This window comes from Chaetodon auriga, chromosome 16, assembly GCF_051107435.1.
Source record: "Chaetodon auriga isolate fChaAug3 chromosome 16, fChaAug3.hap1, whole genome shotgun sequence".
NCBI classification, from domain to species: domain Eukaryota; kingdom Metazoa; phylum Chordata; class Actinopteri; order Chaetodontiformes; family Chaetodontidae; genus Chaetodon; species Chaetodon auriga.
In genome coordinates this window covers 6,018,049-6,042,861 of record NC_135089.1, presented here as the reverse complement: position 1 = coordinate 6,042,861, position 24,813 = coordinate 6,018,049, and the positions used below count along the sequence as shown (strand labels likewise).

Below are 24,813 nucleotides of genomic sequence, written 5' to 3'. Positions count from 1 at the left end.
CATCCTCCGTTTAAAGGGGGAGAAGCAGGGTTGGATGAAGGTCCTCGGGTCACTGATGCCGTCAAGTGCTCCACGTTCAGCCCTCACTTGGACCACTTGAAGCTGAAAACGCCACAAAAGCAGCAGAGTCACCTCTTTGGTTTATGGAAAACTGACTAGCAGTCAGTTTTATTCACACAGCGCCAAATCATGGCAAAGGTTATCTCAGGGCATTTCTCAGGGCTGATCTTGATAAAATTAGTAGAAAAGTAGAGTTGAAGGGGCTGCCTTGTTTAAAACCATAATTTATGGAGCAACCCTCAAAGTATATAAAACAGGGTTTCTTGAAATGTTTTCATAGATGCTGGAGAAAAATATGAGCAAAGTTAACATCACATCCTTTAACAGACCTCATGTAAACTGGTGGTACAGTTATCAGATCAGCTGCTTCTTTTCTACTTACTTATCTGATCTTCTAGCCTGATTGGACATCATTAACAAGAAACAATGGTAACTGCTATGTGCATTCCTTATTAATTAAGTCTAAATATACCTACACATAATCACCACTTTTGCATTTTGTGCTTATTAATGAGTTAAAGCAGGAGTTATTTCATTTATCCACTTTTTGCGTGGCTCAGCTTGTGTCACAGCTACTTAAACTGACTGTGATGCAAAGATGTTTGTGCAGAAAATCCTTTACTCTGTGTAATTAACAGCAGATGTAATTATGTCTGCGGTGAGAGGAAACACGGCACCTGCTGCATGCTGCCTCCCATTCAGATGAGGTCCATTTTCTTACCCTGACTCGTTAGTTCAGCCAAGCTATTGTAAACCTCACCTTGGCTTTAAGAAATGAACAGATCAGCAGTTTCATTTGCAGTCTTTGGATCAGCTTCATATTTAAAGTGACAGTGTGAAAAACAACAGGAAGTGCCAGTGTTTTAAACGTAAGGTGCAACAAGCACTCAACCAAAGCGACGTCCATAAAATAAATGTCCATGAGTACTTTAAAGTGGTGTGGCTGACAGACATGCCTGTTTTCACTCTTCAAAGCAGATATTCGAACCCAAAGTTCACAGATACTGAAACTCAGGATATTAGGGAAAACATCTGATACTTAGATTTGTACCTCAAACAGAAAAACGACATATTTTAAGGGTGTTTGAGATATCACTCCACAATATTTTTCACCTTATTAGACTAAAATAAAATTATCTGAATGCATATATCTGCTTCAAAAGGTACGCACAAACTCCTCGTCTTTAATGGGTTTAGGCTCAGAAACAGGGAACTTGATTCAAAATGACGCCCCTGGGGACACAGAGATATCCTTTCAGATATTCAGTGAGGAACCATGTCTTTCTTTTATTAAGGATTATTTCGATGTTGTGGACACACGAGTCAAATATCAGTTAAATGACAAATGAAAGCTATACTGTAAAATGTAACCCTGGCCCATATCTCACAAGCTGTACAGTTATGGATTCTTATTATTCTATTAATATTTACAACAGTTTATTTACATTTCTTCAAAATAAACCTTGAATCCATGAGAGGAAGCTGCAGGAAAGTTACTTCTCTGGCACACAAGATGGCACTGTTCAGCCAATTTTCACCTCATGACACAACATGTGCTCATGCAGTACATGTGAGTATATCCAGTTTGGGTAGAGAAACCTGGCCTGGCATGGTTTGGTCTGATAAGCTGTACCAACATGTTTCTCTCAGAACACCGTGCAGCTGTTGATCCTTTCTGCTCTCTTGTTCTGCTGTTTATGCTGTGCATTCCTGCTTAATTATGCATTCAGTAAGCAAAAGTATCTCAGACGATACAGCATGTTTGGCGTGTCTACAGTGGTATTTGAAGCAGCCCGTGCCATATTGGTACTGAACTCTCGAACAAAAGCAAACACACGGAGGAAGAAAAGCTTGGGGGGACGGGGCTGTTATCAGCAGGAAGTTTTTGATTCTTTATAGTGTAAACTGTGTGTTGGTCTTGGCGCCTGTGATAGCAGGGCTCATATCTTCAAATATGGTGTACTGTACCTTTAATGATCTGTGACAAAGGCTTGGAGATGAGCAGCTTTTGTAGTTACTTTTAAAGTCGTTCAAAATATTAACTGTAACTGATGAAGGAAGCATTTATTCATGGAAGAGAGCTGTGCCAAGTTAAAAAAAAAAAAAGAAAGAAAAAAGAGTGGCCCCTTTATTTGAAATGTGGAAGCAATTTTGGCCCTGAGCTACCTGGCTGTCTCTGACGTCCAGCAGCTGAGAAAGAGCACTCATCCTTGAGTGACTGGAGATCCCTGCCGCCGCCTCCTCTTACCACAGAAGCTCAGAGTGACGTCAGATCCAGAGTTGATGGGAATGGAGTGCTTGTCATCAACACAGCGCAGATACAAAAACATGCATCAGTGATGTAGAGTTAAGTAAATCTCATGCTCTTGACACCCAAAATCTGGAAAAAGTAGTCTCCAGTGACCGCAAATTAAAGTGGAACTGCACCAGTTTTACTCATTAAAGTCTGTTAAGTAATACTGCATATGCGAATAAAGTTGTGTAAAGCCCTTTGTGGTTTCAAGGGGAGCTGCATGTAATCTAATAAACTGCCTCGAGTGATGTCACTTGAGTCAGCTCTGGTTGGGGCTGAAGACTACAAGCTGAAAAATCTGGAGGTGATGAGGTACAAAGAAGTTCGCTAACCAGACTTCTGTAGCTCCTCATTCCTGCTCAAAGCTACGTTGGCCACGTTTAGCTTAACTCACCGGAATCTCATACTGAGTGCAGGCGAGTTGAATTGTGGGTAATGTAGGCGCCAGGTTTTAACAAGGAAGATAACAAGGAACAACAACATAGGAGTGCAACGCTAACTCAGTCTAGCACTATTTTAAGATGTTGTACAACATTTTTTTGTGCTTTAATTAACTGTTACTTTTGGATGAAAAACAAATATCTCAAATTAATAGTAAGAAGCCTTTGGATTGTGATTAACAACCTGCTGTGAGTTGGCTTTATGGCTGCTGGTGATAAAATGTATTCGCACAATGTTACTGTTCCAAGTTTCCACTCAAGCGAATCATGCAAAACATAAAAAAAAGCAGTCGTCAGATATTCTGATAGCAGCATGAATTATTTTTTAAGCCCAAGAGCGACCACAGGCAATTAGTCCTCCACTTGCTGTGTGCGGCCATTATTAACATCTAAATATTGCTTGTAGTGATAAAAGTATTAATCGCATGCAAAGGTAGAGACAGAGAGAGGGAGAGAGAAAAGGAGAGGGTGGGGCTCTCCCCAGCTTCTCTCTGTCTGTCTCAAAACAGGGTGGGATGAGAGACAATAAAGAGAGAGAGTGATGGTGGTGCACCGGTGGACCACAGTAGTTCTAACCTTATCAGAGGCTCTCTGTCCCACTTTGTGAATACGCCCATCCTAGGAAATGAGTGCTTCCTGTTGTTTTATAGAGCCTTCCTGCGAAAAGGTTGAGATATGTAATCTCTACCCACCAGGGAAGACGGACACAGCATTGTCAGGCAAAATGACAGCCGCTAGTTGCTCATTTATGTTTTCTGGGTGTTTTGTGACTCTTCTCATCTGGGGTAAGTAGAGGATTTACACTGTCCATTTCTTATGATATAACTTCTTTACTTGCCCTCTGTCTCACCTCTCAAGAGGAATGCTTGGGGGCTTTCTGTGACTGAGTGGCTTTTGGAAAGGAGCTTAGCAAGTCTCATGATTGAGTTTTATACTCAAACTGTTTGGTTTAAGGGTCAGAGAGTGATTTTGATCAAAGTGAGACAACAAATTTGTTTTTAAGGAAGAATTTTGTGGTACAGGTGTTGTTGAGAATATTACTACAAGGTTTGACAGTTGATTTTGATTGATGCTGTAGTTATTATTTGCTTCGATTTATTAAATAAGATCTTTTAGTCTTGTGGGAGAGGAATGTGTTTAAGTTTAAATGCCCTTCAGTTGAATAAGATTTCCTTGAGTCAGTGGCAGACAAAGGGAGGATGCATTGACCTGTCCACTCCCCACAGCTTGCTCCTTGTTTTTTCCTTTGCCTCCTCTGCTTTCACAAGATCTGAACTCTGTACATACAGGATTATCTATCATAATTTAGCTTAAAATTTGAGGGTTTTTACTTTTTATTCCAATACTCAGCGCTCCCATTATTCTATTTTTTCTTATAACAGGATTCACAACAGTGGTTTGTCTGGTTGATGAAAAGTTAGCGGTGCAACCCGCCACAACAATCGGTATGTGTGTTATAAGGCAAAAAAAAAAAAAAAAAAGAGTACATTTCATGCATGATCACAAATACTTTGACTAATCAGCCCTCCTCTGTCTGCAGGGTATCACTCAACAGAGATGACGATTGCGAGTAAGTTATTTTTCTATGACACATTATCATAGACTGTCACCTACATGTCTGTGTCTCCCTAAGAGACGAATGTTCATGTTCTGATTCAGTCTCACTTTGATAATCTAGCAGAAATACATGAATACGTTTTACAGTTACAAATAGTGATTATGCATTTGTGTCCACTGGAGGATTGTCCTGGATCAGTTCCTTGAACTCATTTGGCGGGCTGGAGCTGACAAACACAGAAAGCAGAGCTCAGAGATCCTGGTTTCTGCCAAGATCTCCTTGTGTGTATTATCATGAGAATCCAAGACAAACTCCTGGGGAGGTCTCTACTAGTGAGGGGTCAACAGCAGTAGACACACGGCCCATAATGGTTTAGGGTTAAAGGTTAACTTGAACCTCATTACGAGCAGCCCCCACCTGGCTCAACTTCCTGAATTTGTTCGTCATTCACCCCATGCAACGTCTGTGATCAACGCATGAACTCCGAGTTGTGAAACAACTGGAACTTTGGAGCAGCGCCCCTTTCACTGTTCCTCATCCTGTGCCTTCCTTTTTTTTTCTTTCCCCTGACTGTCCCCCTCCTTCCCCTGCCAACTCCCCCCAACTCTGAGCTCCTCCTTTGCTGAAAAGACACATTTCCTGATGTCATTACTAAATCAAAATGCTGCTCGGCAAACAGATGTTGTGAGAGGCCCAACATGTGGATTCGGTGACATAAATTAACAAGTTGGTCGTGAGAAAACATGAACCATACATTTCATTTTTCACTCAATCAATGAAACCACCTCTCTCACTCTGCTCTTTAAAGTGGTGAGTGGTGACAGTGAGAAACTACCTTACAGACATAGCACACATATGAGCTCCTCATGACATGAAAAACATAAGTTTCCCACGCTTGTGGTGGAAAATTGTTCTTTACAAGTGCATGTGTGTAGAGATACTTTGCCTTTTAAACAGCTGGTCAGCTCTGACTAATAACTTCTTCCAGGTTTGGCCACATTAACCTAAATATGAAATCATGACTGTCTGCACAGCACACCCTGCAGAGTCACGATTACATCTACCCCAAAACGCTAAGCCCTAAATGTTTACTTATGTTTCCTATTTGGCAGAGGCAGCCCAAAAGGCAAATAAATCACATGCTGTGAGCTGGCCAGGCCTTCGACTGTGAGAAACTGAGACTAAAAAGCAGAACAAGAGTTAAAGAGTAAAGGGTTTTCAGATGTGAGTCCAGCCCAGCTTGGGTGTGCTCCCTTTTATTTGGGAGAATGGAGAGGACAATCTTTGTTGCCTCCACCCCTTTGAAAAGGGAAGAAAATCTAAAAGAAACGTGTGTTGGAGAGGGGAAGAGCTGCTGCCAAGGCGCTGGGCCGTCAGACAGATCTTCGAAGAACATCTGCTAACCGCGGGTAACACTGTTTGGACATCTGGTAACCGAAGGTTACACTGCGTCTCTTCCATCCTGTCGGGTTTCCTGTTATGCCTCGCTGTACACAGTCTGAGAAGTTTAGGTTTATTACACATGGTCATCAGTTGGGGAAAACGCACCTTTATTCATTTTTTCTGACATGAAGGGAGCGCTTGGTTTCATTGGGGTATTCCTCTCCTTTCTCTCCGGTGAGTGTGTGGTCTCCCTTCTACAGCTGCAAATGCCTGCCTCAGTGTTAGACATGTGAAGGAGCTCATGAGCTACAGCAGACGAAGACGCTCTTTTCATTGATTTTTGCGAGGATGCATGTATTTGAACTTATTTCATGATCTGATTTAGAAGAGCTTGACATGGCAGATTTGAAGAGGGTTAGTGTTAAATGCCAATAGTCTGCTTTACTGTTTGAAGGCTTTAAATCTAAAAATCTTGCTTTTCTTTGTTTTAGATGCCACTTATGGAGACTCTATCATGCCAATTGGTAGGTGACACAACTTTATAGTCATAGAAACTTGTATCATTCTGTGAGCATATAATTTATATGAGACCATTTGAAGATGTCCTATATATCTTTTCAACATTTTCTAATCTGCCTCAATGTCTCCCTCTTTCTTTTTGACTCTTTCCTTATTTCACGCAGCTTGTGGGAATAATTCTCACAATTGTATGGAACTCTGCTCTGTATGTTTTGGTGTACCAATAATGGATTGCCTTTCCCAGCTGCTTGACCATCTATGTCTCTCCAATTATGAGATTGAAATGGCATCAGTAAACAGCTCTGACTGGTGCGTTTGGGGCAACGTGAGCGGGTAAGTTGTGCGTGTTTGTATGTATTTGCAGTCCATTATTTTCAACATTAAAAATAGTGTCAAATATTTGCCAGTGTCTGAATAATCCTCCACACACTTCCTGTTTCCACACTGCAGTTTTTATAGCAACCTAAGCCTTTGCACAGAGATGATATCTGACTGCCTTCTGATCCCATGGCCCAACCCTCTGGTGGAACAGACCTTTGTGGACATTCACTCCAGGTTTTTCAAAGACTGCCCCACAGAGGAGCTCAGCGACCCACCGCCAGTCATTGTCTTTGCCCTGGTGATCACTCCCATCTGCCTGATCCCTGTCATGGTTAGCCTAGTGGTTCTCAAGACCAAAAACGGGGATGGCAGCTCTTGAAAATCCTGAATGTCTGCTCACCGTCATCAAGAGTATCATATTTTTGACCTACGCTCCCCCAACCTGAGGACTATAGCTTGTTTATACATACACCGCTGCTGTGCTTTCCTCTCGCCAGTGACTTTGCGCAGGACTTCTGTACCTGTGCTTCACAACTCATCTTTGGGATATCAGCCACAGAGGAAATCTATTGAGAAAATGACACTGATTTAGAGTGAATGTCATGATCTGTGGCATTACAATTATTGCGGCTGCTCAATAACAACCTTCCCGACGGAGACTCACTGCAACAAAATCGATGTTATTATAAATTCCTGCAATGTGCTGTGCCGAAAGTTTTATTTTCAACCAGATATGAATATATCGGTCACGTCCAATTTGCGCACTCTATTCAGGAAACAGAGCTTGATTTTTACTGGAAAGCCAAGTAAAATTCAGGGTTAGGATAACAAAAGCTCTGGAGCTTGCAAACATAAACGCAAAACATATTTGTGTTGATGCTCATTATGTTGATCAGACAAAGTAATTTTTATTGCTGAATTATTCTTATGCAATGTTCTTTTGCTGCCGTTCACACTAAACTCTGCTTTGATCCACTAATTAGACAATACGCAGTATGCATGCTGAGGACATATGTGACCCAAACTGCTTTTAAGTCTGAATTGGATACAGGTACGTGTCCATGTATGATCTATGAAAAGGGTCCTCTATATGTGTAAAGGGAGGACAGGAAAAAGACTATAATCTGATGTATGGATCTGGTTATGTGAGTCATGATGTTTGTAAGGTTTGGGGTCAGAGGTTACAGATGGGACACAATGAGTGGGTACGCCCAGCAAAGGAGCTCTCTTTCCTGGTATTGTCTATTTTTGAACCGCAAATCCTTCAGCACTTTCCTCCGTCCAACAACGACAATCCTCATGATCATATGATGAGCTAATTGAATCTCATCTCCACCCAGTCCAGACAAGAAGACATTTGAAGTGTCTGTGCAGTTTAGCGATAAACACTGAGCGACGACAGGAAGATTAAAGTTATCTTTTGCCTGAATCGTAATAATGTCATTATGTCTTGTTCAGTCTTGACGACAAAGCCGTTGCAAGTGCTTTAAGATTTGGATCAAAATGTGTATTTATATACTGTGTAATATTTCTGCCATTGTCAGGAATTACTGGACTTACTGTACAGTCTGAGAGAACACTGCCTGCTCTCACACCATGTACTGTATGTATTTTTATATACTTTTTTATATTTTATACAATTAAATCTACAGTTGTATTACTGGCTGTTGTTCATTTTAACTCATCTGGGCTGTCAGGTAAATGAAAACCATCAGTTTTTTTTAGCTGACCATAATGAGACTGTGTTCAGTTCGGCTCATGTTCACAGGGATACATTAACAGAGTTGCGGCATCATTCTGGCAGAAGTACCCTTTAACCTTTGTCAGTATTTGATTAAACACCCCTTTCCCTCGAGTGCAGCGCAGATGGCACTGCTTTGTGCCTCAGGTAGTATTTCACTGTATCTTCAGTGAGCAGCACAGTATATTGTGGTGCAGTTGCTATGCTGTGCAAGTGCTGATGTAGTGAAGGAAGCAGTGACAGCAGTCATGTATCACACCCTCATCTGGCAAACACAACACTGCAGGGTGGGCCTGTGTTTGTGTGTGTGTGTGTGTATGTGTGTGTGTGTGTGTCTGGCAGGGCTGGGTGGGAAAGTGTGTTTGGTGACCTTCTTCCTCTCTAGATGTCGGGTCATCCTCCACCCCACTCCCTACTGATCTCATCCAACTCTGTGTTACTTCTTATTCTAAGAGTGAGCCAGAAACCATTTCTGATGCCATTATGCAAGATGTGATTGTGAAAACAGTGTTAATCATCTTTTATACCTCACATTACATCAATTATTTCACAAAACAATATGTGCATGCATTCAGTGCACAAGTCAAATAGTCAAGGTCAATATACAGTTCGTTTTCAGTCAGGAAACCTTGCCCTCTAGTGGTTTCATATGATAAAACCTGCTTCATGATTCAGTGGCAAGTTTTCAGATAAGGCAGAATGGAAAACAAGTGAAGAGACTTAAGAATTAATTTTCCTAGCAACTGTATGTTGTGCATGAAGTTATTTTTAACATTAGGTTCAGGAAGTGTAATGTTGTCATGGAGAGAGCCAGTTAGCTGTGGGCTACAACTTCTCCCCCCTCTTTTTAGCCTATAATTGTTTATAGGCACCATTAAAAGTATGCCGAATTTGCTACTAGCAGTTCCTGTTTGCAGTGTATCTGTGGATGTACAGAGAGCTTTTACTGGAATACTTTGATACTGAAGGAAACCTAAAAATGTGATAAATCTCAGGCAAGTTCTGCAGCTGCAGAGCATTTTTTTTTTCCCGATCTGTAAGAAGATATGTGGATGTTTATTTGCAGTAGAATATTTATAAAATGTTAAAAAATCCATATAGTTTTGATGTAAGTGACAACACAATAATATCAGTTACTGTAAAAGCTTACAGTGCAAAACTGTTGTGCTTGAAGGGATTTGAGCATTTGCAACAGTGCTGTAAAGTATGGTATCATCAGAAATCCTTCAAAGCATTTATCAAGTCAACAGGTTGTTTTTCAAGCCCTCAGCAATGCCACAGCACAATTACATAACACAACATTTTGAGACGCCTCAACTTATATGTGCCTCAGTTCAAAAGATCTGTGCTGACACAGACGTGGGTTGACATGATGCTGTGGGGCTGGAATCACTCTCTGTGATGGACCAGTCCTCCAGATACATTCTGTTATGCTAAATCTGTCAGAGATAGTTTTGACAGACAAATTAGGAAAATTAGGGAAAAAGGAATCAGGGATGCTTTTGAACTTTTGACTTTGTTGACATCAAACTCATTGAAGTATTAGATACTGAACCTGTGATTGGTGAAGGTAATGATTATAAAACAAATTTTAAACTGAACTAAATAAAGTATGTGTTAAAACACTGACAAAACAACACAAGCGATGCTAATTAAAATGAAAATGTGTTTTGTCCTGTTGTAAAAAGTTTCTTGTACATTGCAAAAGCACCAGTCCTACAACTATTTTATGATAACTTGAAAAATCCTAATCATTGTAAATAGTTTTACTGCTTCATTGTCTTTTCTCCACTGGAAGCATGGAAATGAGACATTTTCTAATCCTAAACATAGTTACTTTAATTAAGCTCAGACACAAGAAAATACGATACATATAACACCTTGCGACACATGAGTATACTGTATATTTCTAGAACTGAGACTGCATTTTCAGAAGATTTGCAGGCCTTCCTCTCTGCAGCAGTGATCACACTTGTGAGCCGCAGCTGCGTCTCCAGTTGCAGGGTGGTGGGTTTTGGCTCTGGATCCTCTGTCGGGCCTCTGGGTCTTCCACCTTGGGAGCCAATGACTGTTATGTCCCAGAGATCTGGCAGAGTTGTTGGAAGGACGGTGGGTAAGGGCATCTGTACATCGACTGCTGGTTCCTTTGGCAGACTTAGTAGTGTGTTTGGGGACTTTGGCTGTGGAAATAATTGAGGTAGCTGACAGTGTCAGCTTCACTGCTTCATATGAAGGAGCATTCAGCAGCATCAATGACATCTGGTCAACCTCCACAGCTGGCCAGATAAGGTCAGCTTCTTGGAATCTATGCTAAGTTATCGATGACTTATTGATATCTCATTGCATTTACAGATGTCTTTATTCATAAAAATCAGTTTGCATCACATGTTTTTCTCACCGACTAGTTTATTGGTTGCTGCAGACTGGAGTTTTGCCAGACTTGATGAAAATTAAAATATTGCACCCATTGATGCGAGTCATTGAGTGTGACATGAGTAATTACTTTGTTGTGCGAGATCCAGGCAGCTGGCACTGTGCTATGTCAGAGCTGACCCTTCAGCTGGATGACACCGAGCTGGCAGCAGACTGACTGTACATTCAAGTAGGTTTGACATCAAAACTGCTGCTCAATCAGTCAGAATGAACTCAACAAATACATAGAATGAAGAATCATGTTCCACTGCCAGCTGAAAATCTGAGAGACAAGAGGCAGAAATGAAGGAGCAGGGCCTGCACCAACCCATGAAGGTTAATATTACTGATCTGATGAAGATCCTTAGAGATTTGTGCTTGGAAAAAAACAAGATTTGGAGCTGCAGCTGCACAACTTGAAGGTAGAGTTGGTCTAAGTGCACTGACATGCATTGCCAACTGAATTGTCACATGTAAGTGGATACCATTGGCTGCCATTGGCAAGATCGACAAGATAAGCAGCAAAATAAACATGTACTGTGAATATGCAGAATTGGCAATGCAAGTGAGACATTAAATTACACTTTAGAAGTTTACCTGCATTTCTGAAATAGTTTGCAAATGACAAAACAGGAGCAGATGTGGGTTTGTAGGTTCATCTTAGGCAAAGAGGATGCAACAGATGATGAGTAAATAAGGATGTACAGTCCTGATGTATGGGCTCAAAGAGGTTCACAACACATCACCAGTGCAGACTCTCTCGATGCACTATGGTAAACCTTTAGAAAGTTTTCAATTGTAGATAATTTAAATGTGCAATAACAAACTTTGTTGCCACTTGGGAGCAGTGAAAACAAACTGTGAATGAATGTAAATCCAATATTGACTATCTTTTAGCTCTGTTTTTGTCATCTGCAGACTCCTTGGCCTCTAAATTCTAGTTGCTAACTTTGTTTGCCTGCTGTTTGGTGCTGGGGGTACAGCAGAGTCAGGTGATATATCTCTGTGGGTTCATCACTGCACATTGTGATCCATTATTAGAATAAAAATATTGATATTGAGATTGTGTGGGTGTTTGCATGGTCTGTTGCATTATTATCGTGTGTCTTCAAGACAAAAACAAAACAAAGCAAAACAAATGATGATCACCACTCATGCACTACAGTTTACATGCTGTGAGATAGTGTGAGCCTAAATTCTTCATTTATCACAAGATTCACCATCTCAAGAAAGAAGCAACATGGCAGATCAGTTTCCTGTAATAATGTGAGTACTGTAGAGAACATTTTCAGAGTCTTCCCTCAAGTTATCTGTATTATAAGACGATACACATCTGTGTCATTTCAAATGATAAGAAGTTACAAAATAACAAGATAACACGATGAGACAATTTCCAAAGCCTGCAAGGGGTAACGTGACCTTTGACCCTCATGTCTCATCCAAAGGAATTATGAACAGTCTGCGAAAAATGACCCAGAGAAATGTGAAACAAAACAAAACAAAACTGCAGAACAATGCAGCTCCAGTTAGCTTAAAAGCATCTGACTTTATTGTTTTACCCTTGCTGACTCTCTGGAGGGGAACCTGACTGAGACTGAGGCCAATAATTGAGCTCTGGTGACGGGGCTGCAGGCGCCTGCTGCCACTCTGACACACAGCTGAACTGTTCAAGAGTGCCAGGCCCTGCTGGATGTCAGGACCTGTTTGGAGCCAGAAATAGTTGGAGAAGACAGGGAGAGCCACATTAATACCACAGTCTGCTAATCGTGATGAGGTCTCTATGGCACCAAGACAGCTTGAAATTATGTAATTATGTATACATTACTGCTCATGTAGTATCCACGTAGAGCCTAGAAGATATTTGAACGGGAAAATTTCCTTCTTTAAAGTCTTGCCTGGACTGCTTTGAGCATTTGAGCTGTAAATTGTGACTACGCTTGATACCAGAAGTGACCTCTAGATGGCAGTCTTTGAGAGCATATTTAGTAGTTGAAAAATTGCAGCTTTTAGGTATACTTCTGTCCACATTGAGAGAGATGAATATGTATTATATTACTGGGTGTATCTTCGGTCATGGGTTCACACTCAAACCTCAGGTCGTTGAAATCAAAATATTTTATGCTTCTGTTTGAGTCAATATACAGTTCATTTCTCGCGTCCTGTGGGCTCAGTTTCAAAGCAAATAGAATGACTGATACTCAAACAAAGTTGGAAGCTGAAGCTTTAATGAAAATACATTTAATGATCTGACTCTCCCAGCTAATGCTCTGTGAGCCTTGTGTTGATTGTTCGGCTTCATTGAGAGTGTGAAAAATTAAAATGTGTCAATAATTTTCTTGCCTTGAGGAGACTCAGCCACTGTACGGTCTGATAACAGCTGGTGGTGATAACATATGCACACTGCTGTGTTTACTTCACTATCAGCCTTTTTTTAAAATTCATAGCATGAAAACTACAGTACTAGTTCAACTAAGTAAATTAACTAAGAATTAAATATTCCTTTGTGTTGTCAAAATGCAGAAATACTGAGTGGAAGTTCTTGCATATTTAAAAAGTCTGTAACAGGCAGTAAGAATTTCTTTGCATGGTAAAATCATTGCTCCAGGTTTTCAGTTTTTTTTCCCAGTCATCTTTTTATTATGTGAAAAGCCACAGCGATGTGTTAACTTTGGTGGCACACCTGCAATCATGCACCTCCCTTTCCTCTTAGCATCCTGGAATTATTTTGACAGAAGCTTTTACCATGACAAACAGCCAGATTCACTCCTGTTTAGTGGTGAATAGCATCAGTTTCAATCCACAACGGTTGAGCTTCTTAAGTTTATCTGCACAGGAAAATAAATGTTTCACATATCTTTTTGTTTCCTGTTTAAGTCGTCTAATCCCGCTCAATTCTTGAGAGATTTTTTTTCAGACTTGCTTAATACAAATCACATAATGCACAAATGAATGCATTTGATAAGAAATATCCATCTCTGCATGTGCAGGTGCATGTGAGATGCTCGTCACAAAAGCGTGCCAGCACATTTACTGTACGTAAAAACGCAGACACAAACACAAAAGCAGTCACTCAAAAGCAGACACAGTGGACAATGTAATACAAAACATAAAAGAAGCCTTATATGCAGGTGTAGTAAACACAGAGCAGCGATTGAAGGGGAAAATATGAAAGGAATGTGTGGGAACTTATCCCCATTTTAAAGCCATCACAAACAAAAGTTTGTGCTTAGTGTTCCCGTCTGTTTATAGGGACTGTGTCATTTCTCTAATACAGTACTTTACAATGCTTCAGGGATTGAGCATAAACAGGCCTAGTTTATGCCTCTATATTATGAATTGCATTTATGCAAATGCAATGGTGACAGTGAGCAAAAACCTTTGATCTGGGCTTCTTTGTGGCTGGAACAGTTAGTGCAGCGAAAGCATCATGAATCTAGTGGGGAAACGCTGTGTTGAGATTGAACTGGGGGAACCTGATAACTTCGCCTGCCATGTAAATTAAGAGCTGATACACTGTTTCGTGCCTTAGAACCTCCTATTCTCCTGAGGTTAATGACTGTGGCTACACAAAATTGGCTGTGGCGTTACTGCAAGACAAGTTGTTTGAGGATGAGATAGCGCGTCAAGATTGTCATTTCCCCAATTAAAGAATTATGAAGCTTTTAGTCAGTGTAACGAGCCGCTCAGCAGTCATAATAATAAGGTTTTCATGTTAATCTATTCCTGTTTCTTTCACCACTACTGTACCTCATAGTCCCTGCCAAGATCATTATTGCAAAATGCAAATGTACCTGTTCATTTTTCCTTGAGTTTACTGGTCCATAAAAATGAACCGGTGAATGTGTTTTGAACAATATCCGCACAGCTGAAAATGTTTTAGTGTTCCCTCTGGTTCTCTTCGCAAAGCAGGCGTTTAAAACCTTCTTTATTGCAAAAATCATGCCACAAATACTGTTCTACTGAGTCTCTTAAAAACAGATTTTTATTTAGCCAAGAATTGACTATTAATTTTCAGTTGGGTGTTCATGGAGACATTATTTTGAATATTTTTGTAGCATAAAATTGATTTGTGGTCAGTTTCTGGGCGGTTTCTCCCATGCTAATTAGTTGCTCTGATATTTCACAATATTGTGTAATTTAGCAGACAATAATGGAATATCTTAGAAATCCATCACATTTACAGACCACAGAAAAGAGGCATTTTATTAACTTTAAACAATTTAAATATGATGCATGTTAACCAAACGTATGTAAAAGGTGGTTAGAGTCTTACACGTTCACATGATGTGTGGTGTGCTTTAACTACTCTCAGTGATTCATGCCTTGATGCTACCTGAGACAGGGTGTGTCCCTATGTACAGCCCCTATGGAAAAAAAAAACTACACCCTTTGATTCTGTACAAACCTAAATTTCACTTCAAATTGATCCTCCTGAATCCACTGCAGACATGCCTTGGATAGCATGCATGCATAAGAAACCCAATTTTTTATTCAAAAATTTCAATCTCATTTCTTCTTGAGCACTTTTGCGCCTTTCTGAACTCAATCAACAGACATACGCAAATAGCTTCAGCAAAAGGTTTATTTTATTCCTCAGACTACAGTGTCAAGGTAAACACAGACAAGCTCTTGGTGTGTTTTATTAAGCTATGTGCCCTCGTCCTCCGGTGAGTCATCCTTTGATTTTCATTTCTAAAGATGCCATTTTAAAACCGGATGCTTTTCAAACAGACAGAGGCTTCGGCTATAAAGAGGGGTTATTGCTGCCTGGATTTATAAACAAACTAAACTCTGATCTTAAGAAGATTTACTGAAGGGTAATACCTAGGTATACAGACACATGTCAGCAACAATACATCTGTTAAATCATGCGTGTTGACTGTAGAAACAGTGCGCCAGGTAGAAGCTTGAGATTGAGGGATGAATTCTGCTGTGTAGTTTTTAGTACGCCTGCTGGTCTATGGGTGTGAAAAGCTTATCCCACACCTCCACCTTCATGATGGATTTGCCCATTGGACACATGGTGGCCCTGATATCTAGAGCGTTGCCCACGTAATTGATTCCTGACCCAGTGGCTTCCTCCCTTACAAACCCATGCTCTTGCTGTTTCTTCTCATAGTACATTTCTTTGAACAGATCCTTATCGCAGTTACGGCCCTTTTTATAGATGCCCACTGCAAACCAGTTCTTGTACAGGTTGTAGTCCCAGGGAACTGAAAACATGATGGCCAGCGTCTCAGCGTAGTCATTATGTGCCCTCTCGAAAAGGTCGTATGTCAGGACGCCGATGCAGCCGGTTGCTTTGCCGCTTGACTTGGTGAAAGTGCAGACCTCCGTCTTTAGAGGGCGCACTGTGGGTTGAGGTGGATTGTACGTCTCCCCATTGTCAAGATACACCCTGACCAGCACACAAATAGAAACATATATTACACATGGATCTTTATAATAAGTTTCAGACAAGCCTGAAAATACCCAACACAGTCAGAGCTTACTTGGGGTTGATGAGGCAGTAGTTGTTAGTGATATTTGAGATTTCAATGGTAGCACTCCTCCGGCTGGTCACATCGGCTGCGACAGCTTCAGCTGATTCTGTCATGTTGGAATGGCTGTGAGATCTGCTTTTGTAAGACAAATGCAATTTAGATGTTAACCAGCTGAACTGAACAACATAACAGCTGTGACTAGCACTTCCCTCCACTGCAAAACACACTGGGAATCATGAAATATATTACAACACTAAACATCCTCCTGACTGCTGCTCTGCTGACATGCCGTATTGACACTACACTGACCTTCAAAATTGCACAAAGACTGGAACTTGGCTCGAATGATGCATTTCAGAGGCTAATGAGATTTCAAACCAGTTGCGAACAATCAGAGAATAGCTGCAGACTCTCTTTGCCTCATTAGAGAGTGTACCTCTTCAATTACAGCACTAAGTAGCACTAGAGAAAATGATCACCCCTCTTATCAACAGATACAAGATACAAATCAAACAAATGCCCCATCAGGCTTCTGTATGCCTCTACAAATTGCTTTTTTCTTTTGGAGCCATGAGGTAATGAGCCATTCTATGTACTGCCTCTTACTAAATTATTTCATTATTAAAAGTCTTTTTCACCAAATGTTCCAAGCGACTTACCTGCTGAGAAACTATGTTGGTGCTCCGAAGTCCCAAAAAGTTACCTGAAAGGGAGGTGCTGGTAGTGTTTTTTTTTTAAAGCAAGGACGTGTGCCATCACCCAGGAAACCCTCCCACTTACAACACAACCCCAGTTGGACAGTTCCACACACACACCCTCTTTCAACACACACTTACCCCCCCCACAAAAAACAATGGGAAGAAACAGACTTTTGACTACGACTATGTGTTTTTCCCTGTGGTATGAAACTGCCACACCCTTGTCTAGTGCAGACTTGAACGGTTTCCAGCATTTTCCTGTTGGATCGCAACCTGTTCGGTTCACTCTGCACATTCCTACAGGACTGTGAGACGTCTGACTGATGCGGTTTAGGAATCTTGTTGCTGTGGTCTTGCGCCACAGAGAAAAAAAGCAACCTGAACAAGTTGAGACAGACATGTCTGCGGGAACCTTGACCTCTTGCATTCACAAAACTAGCCGAAAAACAAACACTTCAGACCAAGATGGAGTGTCTCACAGCCAGCGAAGACCAATTGTTTTCATGCAGATTAAAAAAACATCTATGCAGATATTCCATCTGTTGCTACTCATTAGAATTGGATGGATCCAGCTAAGAGATTAAAAAATGATTACTGTTCATCAGTAATAATGAAAGCATACTGAGTGAAAACATATCCCACACAAAGCCACAAGCATTGGGTCTGAATATTTTATTGCCTTAATCAAAGAAAAAAGGAGTGTAGAATATACACAAGACCAAGAAATAAGCTAATGGAGAATCAATGAGCTGGCTGTCAGATATTGATATCTTTCAGCGGACACAAAATACAGATGACAGCAGAATCAGTCTTCCTCTCCTCTGGATGTTTCTGGATGACAACATGCATCAGTAGTCAAATCAAATGATTTTGAATGGTTTATTTATTCAGTTCAGTACCAAAGCAACAAAGTACAAAGAGGCAGAGCAACACTTTTCAACACTAGCGACCCATTTTATCATAAAGCTCCACTTTAACAATGGCTTTGCCTGTACTAGACATTGTAGCCCTCAAATCAATATATGTAGCTTTATATAGCAGCCCAGAGCCGCTTTCCTCAGAGCGGACGAAGTTACTGAGGTCTTCCCCGTCGTACATCTGGCTGTACAGATGTTTGTCGCAGGCCCGGGAATGTTCAACCACACCCACGGTCAGCCGGTTCTTGTAGAGGTTGTGATCAAAGGGCACAGAAAACATGACAGCCATGCGCTCGGAGCAGACCCTGCTCTGCATATGGAACAGGTCGTAGGTCAGCAGGCCGACGCTGCCCGTGGCAGTGTGGTCGTCCTTGATGAAGGAGCACACTTCGGTCTTGGTGGTGCGAATCGTAGGCTGGGGAGGGTGTAGACAGAAGCCACTTTTCATGTAAACCCTACACAGGAGAGAAGGAGACAAATCCTTACCATCACTACCAATCAGTCGGTAACTTCTACGTGACATCCCAGACTTGTGATGAAAAAATAGTTTTGTAAGTTTGGTCGAGATTGTCAGTGGACTTTTTGAGTGTTGGGCTTTCCAAGGTACCTGAAATACCTTATGCTGATGGATGGAGTGTGACTGTACAAGTACTGCTGTGGACTTCTAAGCAACAGTGAGTGTACCTGCATACGATGTGCAATGAGGCAGTGTGTGTCACTGCATGATGGATAGGTGGATGTTCTCAGCAAAGTGATGTCACACATGAAAACCACCCATCCAAGATACGGTCTGTCCTGCCACAGCTAGATAAATGTTGAAGCATGGAAGAAATTCCAATAGACATGGGTTATTTTTATTCATTTATAGCATTTTGCTTTATTCATTTTCCCTTTTTAAGCAAAAGCGGAAGAAACAGATTTCTCGATGAGAAGTAGGAACAACCAACTCTAATCATTTATTCACGTTAAATAGGTGGTACACTCACATTTCATTTGCAATATAATTGAGCATTACTTAGAATTAAATACGGTGTAATCACATTGAATTAACGCGGACTTTTCATGCTGGAAAACTCGATGAACAAGTTGTGGAAAATTAATTTTTCTGACGGGATTGCATGCTAATGGTATCAAGATGCTGCAGAAAGGCAAAGCAGTCTCAAAGCACTTCAAAGCAGTGCATTAAGCCTTCGTCAAACCTGAGCACACACACATGCCACAAATGATGTTGATACAGGTAGACTTATCTGACTTCCACTGATCTCCAATTTAGAGATATGTTTACATTTTCATGACATTTTTTCCATAAATAACCATTTCCATCACATTATCTCTATGAGGCCATTAATTAATTTGTATTTCTTTCAGTTAACATTTTTGTTTTTTTCTCCATTCCTGTGTGAGATCAATTGTTTTATGTTCATTCAATCACTTTAATATGTATTAAATTGGTAAACACATTTACAGACTTACTTGGGGTTGATGAGGCAGAAGCTCCCGCTGACGTTGGTTATTTCTATGGTGCAGTTTCTGTTGGTGGTGAGAGTGGCTGACACAGCTTCTGCTGTTTCTGGCATCTTGGCTGCAAGAGGAACAGGACCGAAGGCTTAGAACAGTGCATGTTGTGCAGTAAATAGATAATTTTCCTTCATATAATAGACATAAAGAAAAGATGTGAGTACTTTAACTGTTGCTTAACGAAATTACCCTTTTAGTCAAACCAAGCTGACTTAAAAACTCCTGAAGAGAGTGCATGCTCTACAGTATGTGCATATAAAACGTGAATACAGCTTAAATACATGAGAACTGCTCTTATCTGAGAGTGCTGAGGGAAAAAAAAAACACATAGATCACAGCTAAGTTCTAATCTTGCCATAAGTAGGAGTATTTATATTCACCTTTTGGAGTTAGACACCCGAGTTGTGCTAGACAGCAGCCTCAAGTTCCCTTTTCTCGGATTCTGAGGTGGAGACAGTCTCTCTTGTGTGATTACACAGTCCATGTTCCAGCACAAGCACGGGCGTGTCTACTGAGAGTTCACCATTCCTAGTGGAACAACCTACAACACCTGGACAACAAGCGCTCGGGCCACCTAATATCCCAGGATCACAATATATAGTGAACATTCTGAATTAGGTAAAACATTAAACTAATTCATGTATTAATTAGACAACAGGTCTGTGTCAGCATTTTTGCCTTCACATCAGACGTGGGTGGTATTGATCTCACTTCTGCATCATGAAGTTTTAAGGACTTTTCAGACAATTAATTGACTTCATGAAGTTCATGCAGCACATTGTTGTGACATCTAATCACACTGCCTGTGCTGTAGCTGAAACTTTATTTAACCTGTTCTGTTTTCCTGCAGTCAATTATTAGTTCAATTGATTTAATTTCATCACACCTTTCATTTCATGTACCGACTCGCTGAGAATACTCTCGCAGGCATTGCTTAACTGATTGTATGTTGTTACAGGTGATGGCTGGTGACAGATTCCTATGGGAACCTCCCTACATCAGTCACAAATTTCAACACACCGTCTCACTCTTATTTCACAAATTCTCCTCCTGCCGACTCTGCTCCCTCTGGAGTGTGGAGCTGAAGAGGAGACACTCCCTTTTTCACATAAGAACGACTCACAGAAACAGTACATTATGTAACACAGCATGGTACACTGTTTTATATTCATACAGGGCCTTCCCAATTAAGTATATTTTGCAAACTTGGTGCATTTTGAGATGTGTTCATTATTCCACCAACCAACTCAAGTTATATTATGGCAGCTGTTCTAGTCCATACATCAGGCGCCTGGAACTTGATTTAAATCCTTTAACTCCAGTGCTTGAAGTCACCAGATGGCACCAAACATGCATTTGTAAAAATACATTTGCACTACACAGACTTTGTGAGTTAATGTTTGCTTTCTGATGGTTCGCCAGTGACCATGGCAGAATATCTCTGACTACTCAGCATTCCCTTCATTATGTCCTGTGAAAAGGGCACGCTGCAGCCCATAACTTTCCTATTCTACAAGAAACGGGCAACCTCTGTCCTGCAACACGTAATCAGCCATTTAGTAGCATCATCACTTGATTTACGAATGCCAGAGGTAGATTCAAATTTCCTCCTTATTTTATTAAGCAGCAGGTCTGTTAAATTTAATCACGCTGTGGAGTTAGCGTCGCAGTTTCTGAGAACAGTAAGAGGCAATTAAGAAGGTGACAAAAGGACAGAATGTCACTAATCTCTATTCATAGGTAGCTAAGGCTTTTAAAGTGGTATGATGACAAAGATAAATGTACACTAAAGATGAAGCCATATTTAATTATAGTGGCTGCGGTATCAGTATCTCAACCTCATGTCACTCGCTTTGCCTTTCCAGCCTGTTAGACACCTTTACTTTACCTCAGGCCTACATCCCTGTTTTAGAAGAATGAGTGTCAGGCTAATGGTCTGCTGAATCTAAAATGATAAATTACTCTTTGTCAGAATCAGATCTTAGATTTTAGCTGCCATCATTAACTCCAAATCTGAGTTACAGCTGAGCAAACATGATCTTCAATGAATAAACACTTGGTTTCCAGATCGCTTGTTTGCTTGTCTATTCAGCCCTGATTAAATGGTAAAGTGAAATGTCATGTCAGCGCGTTGTCACTAGTGAAAGCCTTACTGCACTTAAAATAGCTGAGCCGTGGACTGCAGGTTGTTTTTGTTTGCTTTATAGCCTCAATGTGTGATAAAAACAGTACACCTCTGCAAAAAGCAGCTGGCAAGCTAACAGTTAACCCGCTAGCTGGCCAGGCTGAGCGACCGCCGGAGTCGGTCACAATTGTTTCTGGAGCTTCTATTTTCATTCTACTGTTATGTTTAGGCGACTTCCCCCTGGAATTTTGTTGACGACCGCACACCTTTTCCTCCAATAAAAAGTCATTTAAGAGAAAAACTAGAAGGAGTGAGTTTATAATAACATAATAATAATAGTGATAGACTTTATTTGCACAGAACCTTTCATACAAGAGACACATCTCAGTGTTTTACAGCAGAGACATCACATGCAGAAGTGCTTCACATAAAAAAGACATACAGCGAACATAAAAACAGGATAGAAAAATGAGATAATTAAGATAAATGTGCATAAAACCAGGGCTAGAATGCCATAATCAGTGTAAAATAAGATGAAGAATAAAACAGTAAAATAAAAGAATAAAAATAAGAACAAAAATACAATACAGAGAAAGCATAATAGATTATTTAGTTAGCAAACTCGTTAGCTTATCTCAAGCTATTGGGACAATGCATTTGTCATTATATTCAGGAGGTTTATTTGTACAGTGCCTTGGACTTTTGTTGTGTAATTATCTGAAAACCATTTCTCTGCTTCATTCTGACAGAGGAGCTAACGGAGGAACTCATAAGCTGAGTTAACTTCCACCACTTTGGACTCTCCTGCTCTCTGTCGCCCCCAAAGGTCAGCGCTGGCATGACAGCTTGCTTGCGAATTTGTGTTTCAAGTTTCCTCAAAGTTGAACTGTGCAGACTTTGATTTGAAGGATGACGACATTTCTTAGCTAAGTTAAAACACCTTCTGTGGTCCTGCCACAGAGTTTAGGAGGCAGGGATTCACAAAACATTTAATTTATGTGCATTTTCTGCACCATGTGCAAATAAAGTTGAACTTTAATTGAAAATAAAGTTTCAGTGATTCCTGGTGTGACGGCTCTTAAGAGGAAACTGATGCATATTAAACAGGCAGTGAGAAGCAGGTGTGCAGGCAGGTCATGTGTCAGGTGACAGACTGGGGACACCTGGTGGGCAGGTGTGGAATATCATATCTTAAACACCAGGAGAGGATAGCAAATACCAAAATGAATCACTCTGTAGATTGTGATAAAGTGAAGCAGGGATGGGGAAGATGGAGCAGCTGTTGCCATGACAACACCGGTAAATCATTCACGAATAATTCTGATAGGATGTAATAATACGTGTCGAAACATGCGCCTGTCACAGGCTTTCTAATCCGGTTAAAGATATTTGTCCTAAGATCAGGTGCAACTGTCAGAAATTTTGATGATTGATTTCCAGCACAAAGAAGAAGCCTCAAGAAAAACATGGCGGCAGACTCCTGCGCTCGCTTACATCAGAGACGTCGATACTGTGATGCACCGACGCCACTGAAGAAGCAGCATCAGTATTTTAGTAGCCGAAGGCAATAATTTGCACTCACACTGATTCATAGTAGGAGATCATTATTTTTATTATTTTATCATCCTCAATTTTTACTTTACATGCTTACAATGTGATGCTGTGGCTGCTAACAGAGCATTCAGAAAGGATTATAATGACAGCATATTAAAACTGACAGGTTTCCACGTATGTAACCTCCGATATGTATGTTTGTTTTTCATGCCGATGCCGCCCGGCTCTTGTGGCCATTATCAGACACACAGTCAAGCCCTGTCATCAAATGCTTGATGTCTGATTTTGTTTTGACCTTTTCCCAGAATCACTCTTTCACTCCCAAATATGATATCGACATTATGGAGCTCTGGGGTGCCGAATTGGCCACTTAGGACGTGTGAAAACCTCCATGATCGTAAATTGCTGCTCCTGTGTGAACTGAAGCAGATGTGCCAAACCAATTTTGGATAGATATGACTTTGTACTCCTAAATATGCATCGGCCAAAAAAAAAAAAAATACAGCAGGCACCGGTCCTTGCATTTCTGATGCTCTTTGATTGTGTGGAGACACAGTGACCGTTCATTAGAGTCAATATTTTTAATATCTTGCAATTAAAGAGTGAAAACAAAGCCAGTTTTTCTGTAGTTAAACACTGACGTCTTATGATTTGATCCTATTCAAACCTTTTTCAGCACTACACATGAAGTCAAACACTGTGCAGCTCTAATGATGTGTAACGTTAGTGACATCTCTCTCTCTCTCTCTCTCTCTCTCTCTCTCTCTCTCTCTCTCTCTCTCTCGAGGGCACACTGTTGTAATCTCCTTATTTCTGCTGTTATAATACCTGAGGATAATAGCTTTGCTGATGCAGTGCTTCTTAATTGTCACTTTTTATCATTTTATAAAACACTGCCCATCCCAAGCTGCCATCTTATATCTTTTATTCATGATGTAACATTTTTTAATGTTTATGTAACATTTTAAGTTGTGCCCAATATAGAATCATGGAAAACACATCCTGACGTACGTACAAGACCCACAAAACTTCCATTCTGCTCTTGTTCAGAATAATGTTTACTGATTTGGAATTATTTTCATACAATTTGCATAAAGAGTAATTTTTGGAGACAGGACGCGTGCTTTCTTTTTGGCTTGCTCTAAATTCTAATGCTACAAGTGCACGGAAATGCAAATCCATGTACCTGATGGAAGCAAATGAAAAGGGCAAATCACTGTTTTGTTTCAAGAATGCCCTATTAGTATTATTATTATTTTACATCTGTGTTTCGAAGGTCTGTCTGACATAATGTACTCAGTCATTATTAGAATATGTCATATTGTGTGATGTTATTTTAATAATAGCACTACCTTGTAAAGGTTAATTAGTATGAAATTGAGGTTAACCCATTAGCTTGTCTTGGCTGACAACTGTAATAGCAAGAAGATAACATGGCAAGACTTCACGTTTAGTCCATCTGTTTAACATCAGAACATATCGAAACATTTAATTAACGGTTTATAGAACACATAATGTACATAATCTTGTATGTAGGCATAAGGATAAAGGATTTGAAGACATACTTCATATTATTAGAACTGAGTTTTACTTTACTGTGAATTCATTACATAACAGTGAATATGAATATTCATTCATATTCACTGTTAATACATCAACCTTCACGTCTGGGGGCCTATAGGTGGAGTTACAGTTGTTGACAAATCCTTTAATAAATCCTTGTATATGTTTCCAATGACATTACAGTGTGTTAAACCCAGGTAAACCATTGTGAAATAGGGAGAAGTAAAG

At 40.4% G+C, this 24,813-nt stretch overlaps 3 protein-coding genes across 4 annotated transcripts; 1 reads left to right on the top strand and 2 right to left on the bottom strand.

Moving 5' to 3' along the window:
- The first annotated feature begins 3,332 nt into the window (after positions 1–3,332).
- Positions 3,333–8,233, top strand: ramp2 (receptor (G protein-coupled) activity modifying protein 2). The gene is made up of 6 exons (XM_076753602.1): positions 3,333–3,578; positions 4,176–4,238; positions 4,334–4,363; positions 6,226–6,258; positions 6,418–6,586; positions 6,704–8,233. The coding sequence occupies exons 1-6, from the start codon at positions 3,419–3,421 to the stop codon at positions 6,951–6,953; spliced, it is 705 nt and encodes a 234-aa protein (XP_076609717.1). The 5' UTR covers positions 3,333–3,418; the 3' UTR covers positions 6,954–8,233.
- A 7,130-nt stretch (positions 8,234–15,363) lies between these two features.
- apnl (actinoporin-like protein) lies at positions 15,364–16,949 on the bottom strand. Of its 2 annotated transcripts, none has more exons than XM_076753320.1 (3): positions 16,870–16,949; positions 16,220–16,345; positions 15,364–16,125 (listed from the first exon to the last, which is right to left on the bottom strand). In XM_076753320.1, exons 2-3 carry the CDS (start codon positions 16,321–16,323, stop codon positions 15,669–15,671), a joined length of 561 nt encoding a protein of 186 aa, XP_076609435.1. In that variant the 5' UTR covers positions 16,324–16,345; positions 16,870–16,949; the 3' UTR covers positions 15,364–15,668. The 2 variants fall into 2 exon arrangements, with proteins under 2 accessions (XP_076609435.1, XP_076609436.1); XM_076753321.1 differs by having other exon boundaries at positions 16,220–16,342; positions 16,870–16,948.
- A 629-nt stretch (positions 16,950–17,578) lies between these two features.
- On the bottom strand, positions 17,579–19,788 carry LOC143334588 (uncharacterized). Its single transcript, XM_076753441.1, has 3 exons — positions 19,724–19,788; positions 19,299–19,407; positions 17,579–18,280 (listed from the first exon to the last, which is right to left on the bottom strand). The coding sequence occupies exons 2-3, from the start codon at positions 19,400–19,402 to the stop codon at positions 17,851–17,853; spliced, it is 534 nt and encodes a 177-aa protein (XP_076609556.1). The 5' UTR covers positions 19,403–19,407; positions 19,724–19,788; the 3' UTR covers positions 17,579–17,850.
- Positions 19,789–24,813: the final 5,025 nt, after the last annotated feature.

Excerpts from the sequence above, each read along its gene's own strand:
- ramp2 (XM_076753602.1), top strand. The coding sequence starts at position 3,419 with ATGAGTGCTTCCTGTTGTTTTATAGAGCCTTCCTGCGAAAAGGTTGAG. Across the intron at positions 6,259-6,417 it reads AGACTCTATCATGCCAATTG|CTTGTGGGAATAATTCTCAC; the intron begins GTAGGTGACACA and ends TATTTCACGCAG. Across the intron at positions 6,587-6,703 it reads GTTTGGGGCAACGTGAGCGG|TTTTTATAGCAACCTAAGCC; the intron begins GTAAGTTGTGCG and ends TCCACACTGCAG.
- LOC143334588 (XM_076753441.1), bottom strand. The coding sequence starts at position 19,402 with ATGCCAGAAACAGCAGAAGCTGTGTCAGCCACTCTCACCACCAACAGA. Across the intron at positions 18,281-19,298 it reads TTCTGCCTCATCAACCCCAA|GGTTTACATGAAAAGTGGCT; the intron begins GTAAGTCTGTAA and ends TCTCCTGTGTAG.
- apnl (XM_076753320.1), bottom strand. The coding sequence starts at position 16,323 with ATGACAGAATCAGCTGAAGCTGTCGCAGCCGATGTGACCAGCCGGAGG. Across the intron at positions 16,126-16,219 it reads TACTGCCTCATCAACCCCAA|GGTGTATCTTGACAATGGGG; the intron begins GTAAGCTCTGAC and ends TGTGCTGGTCAG.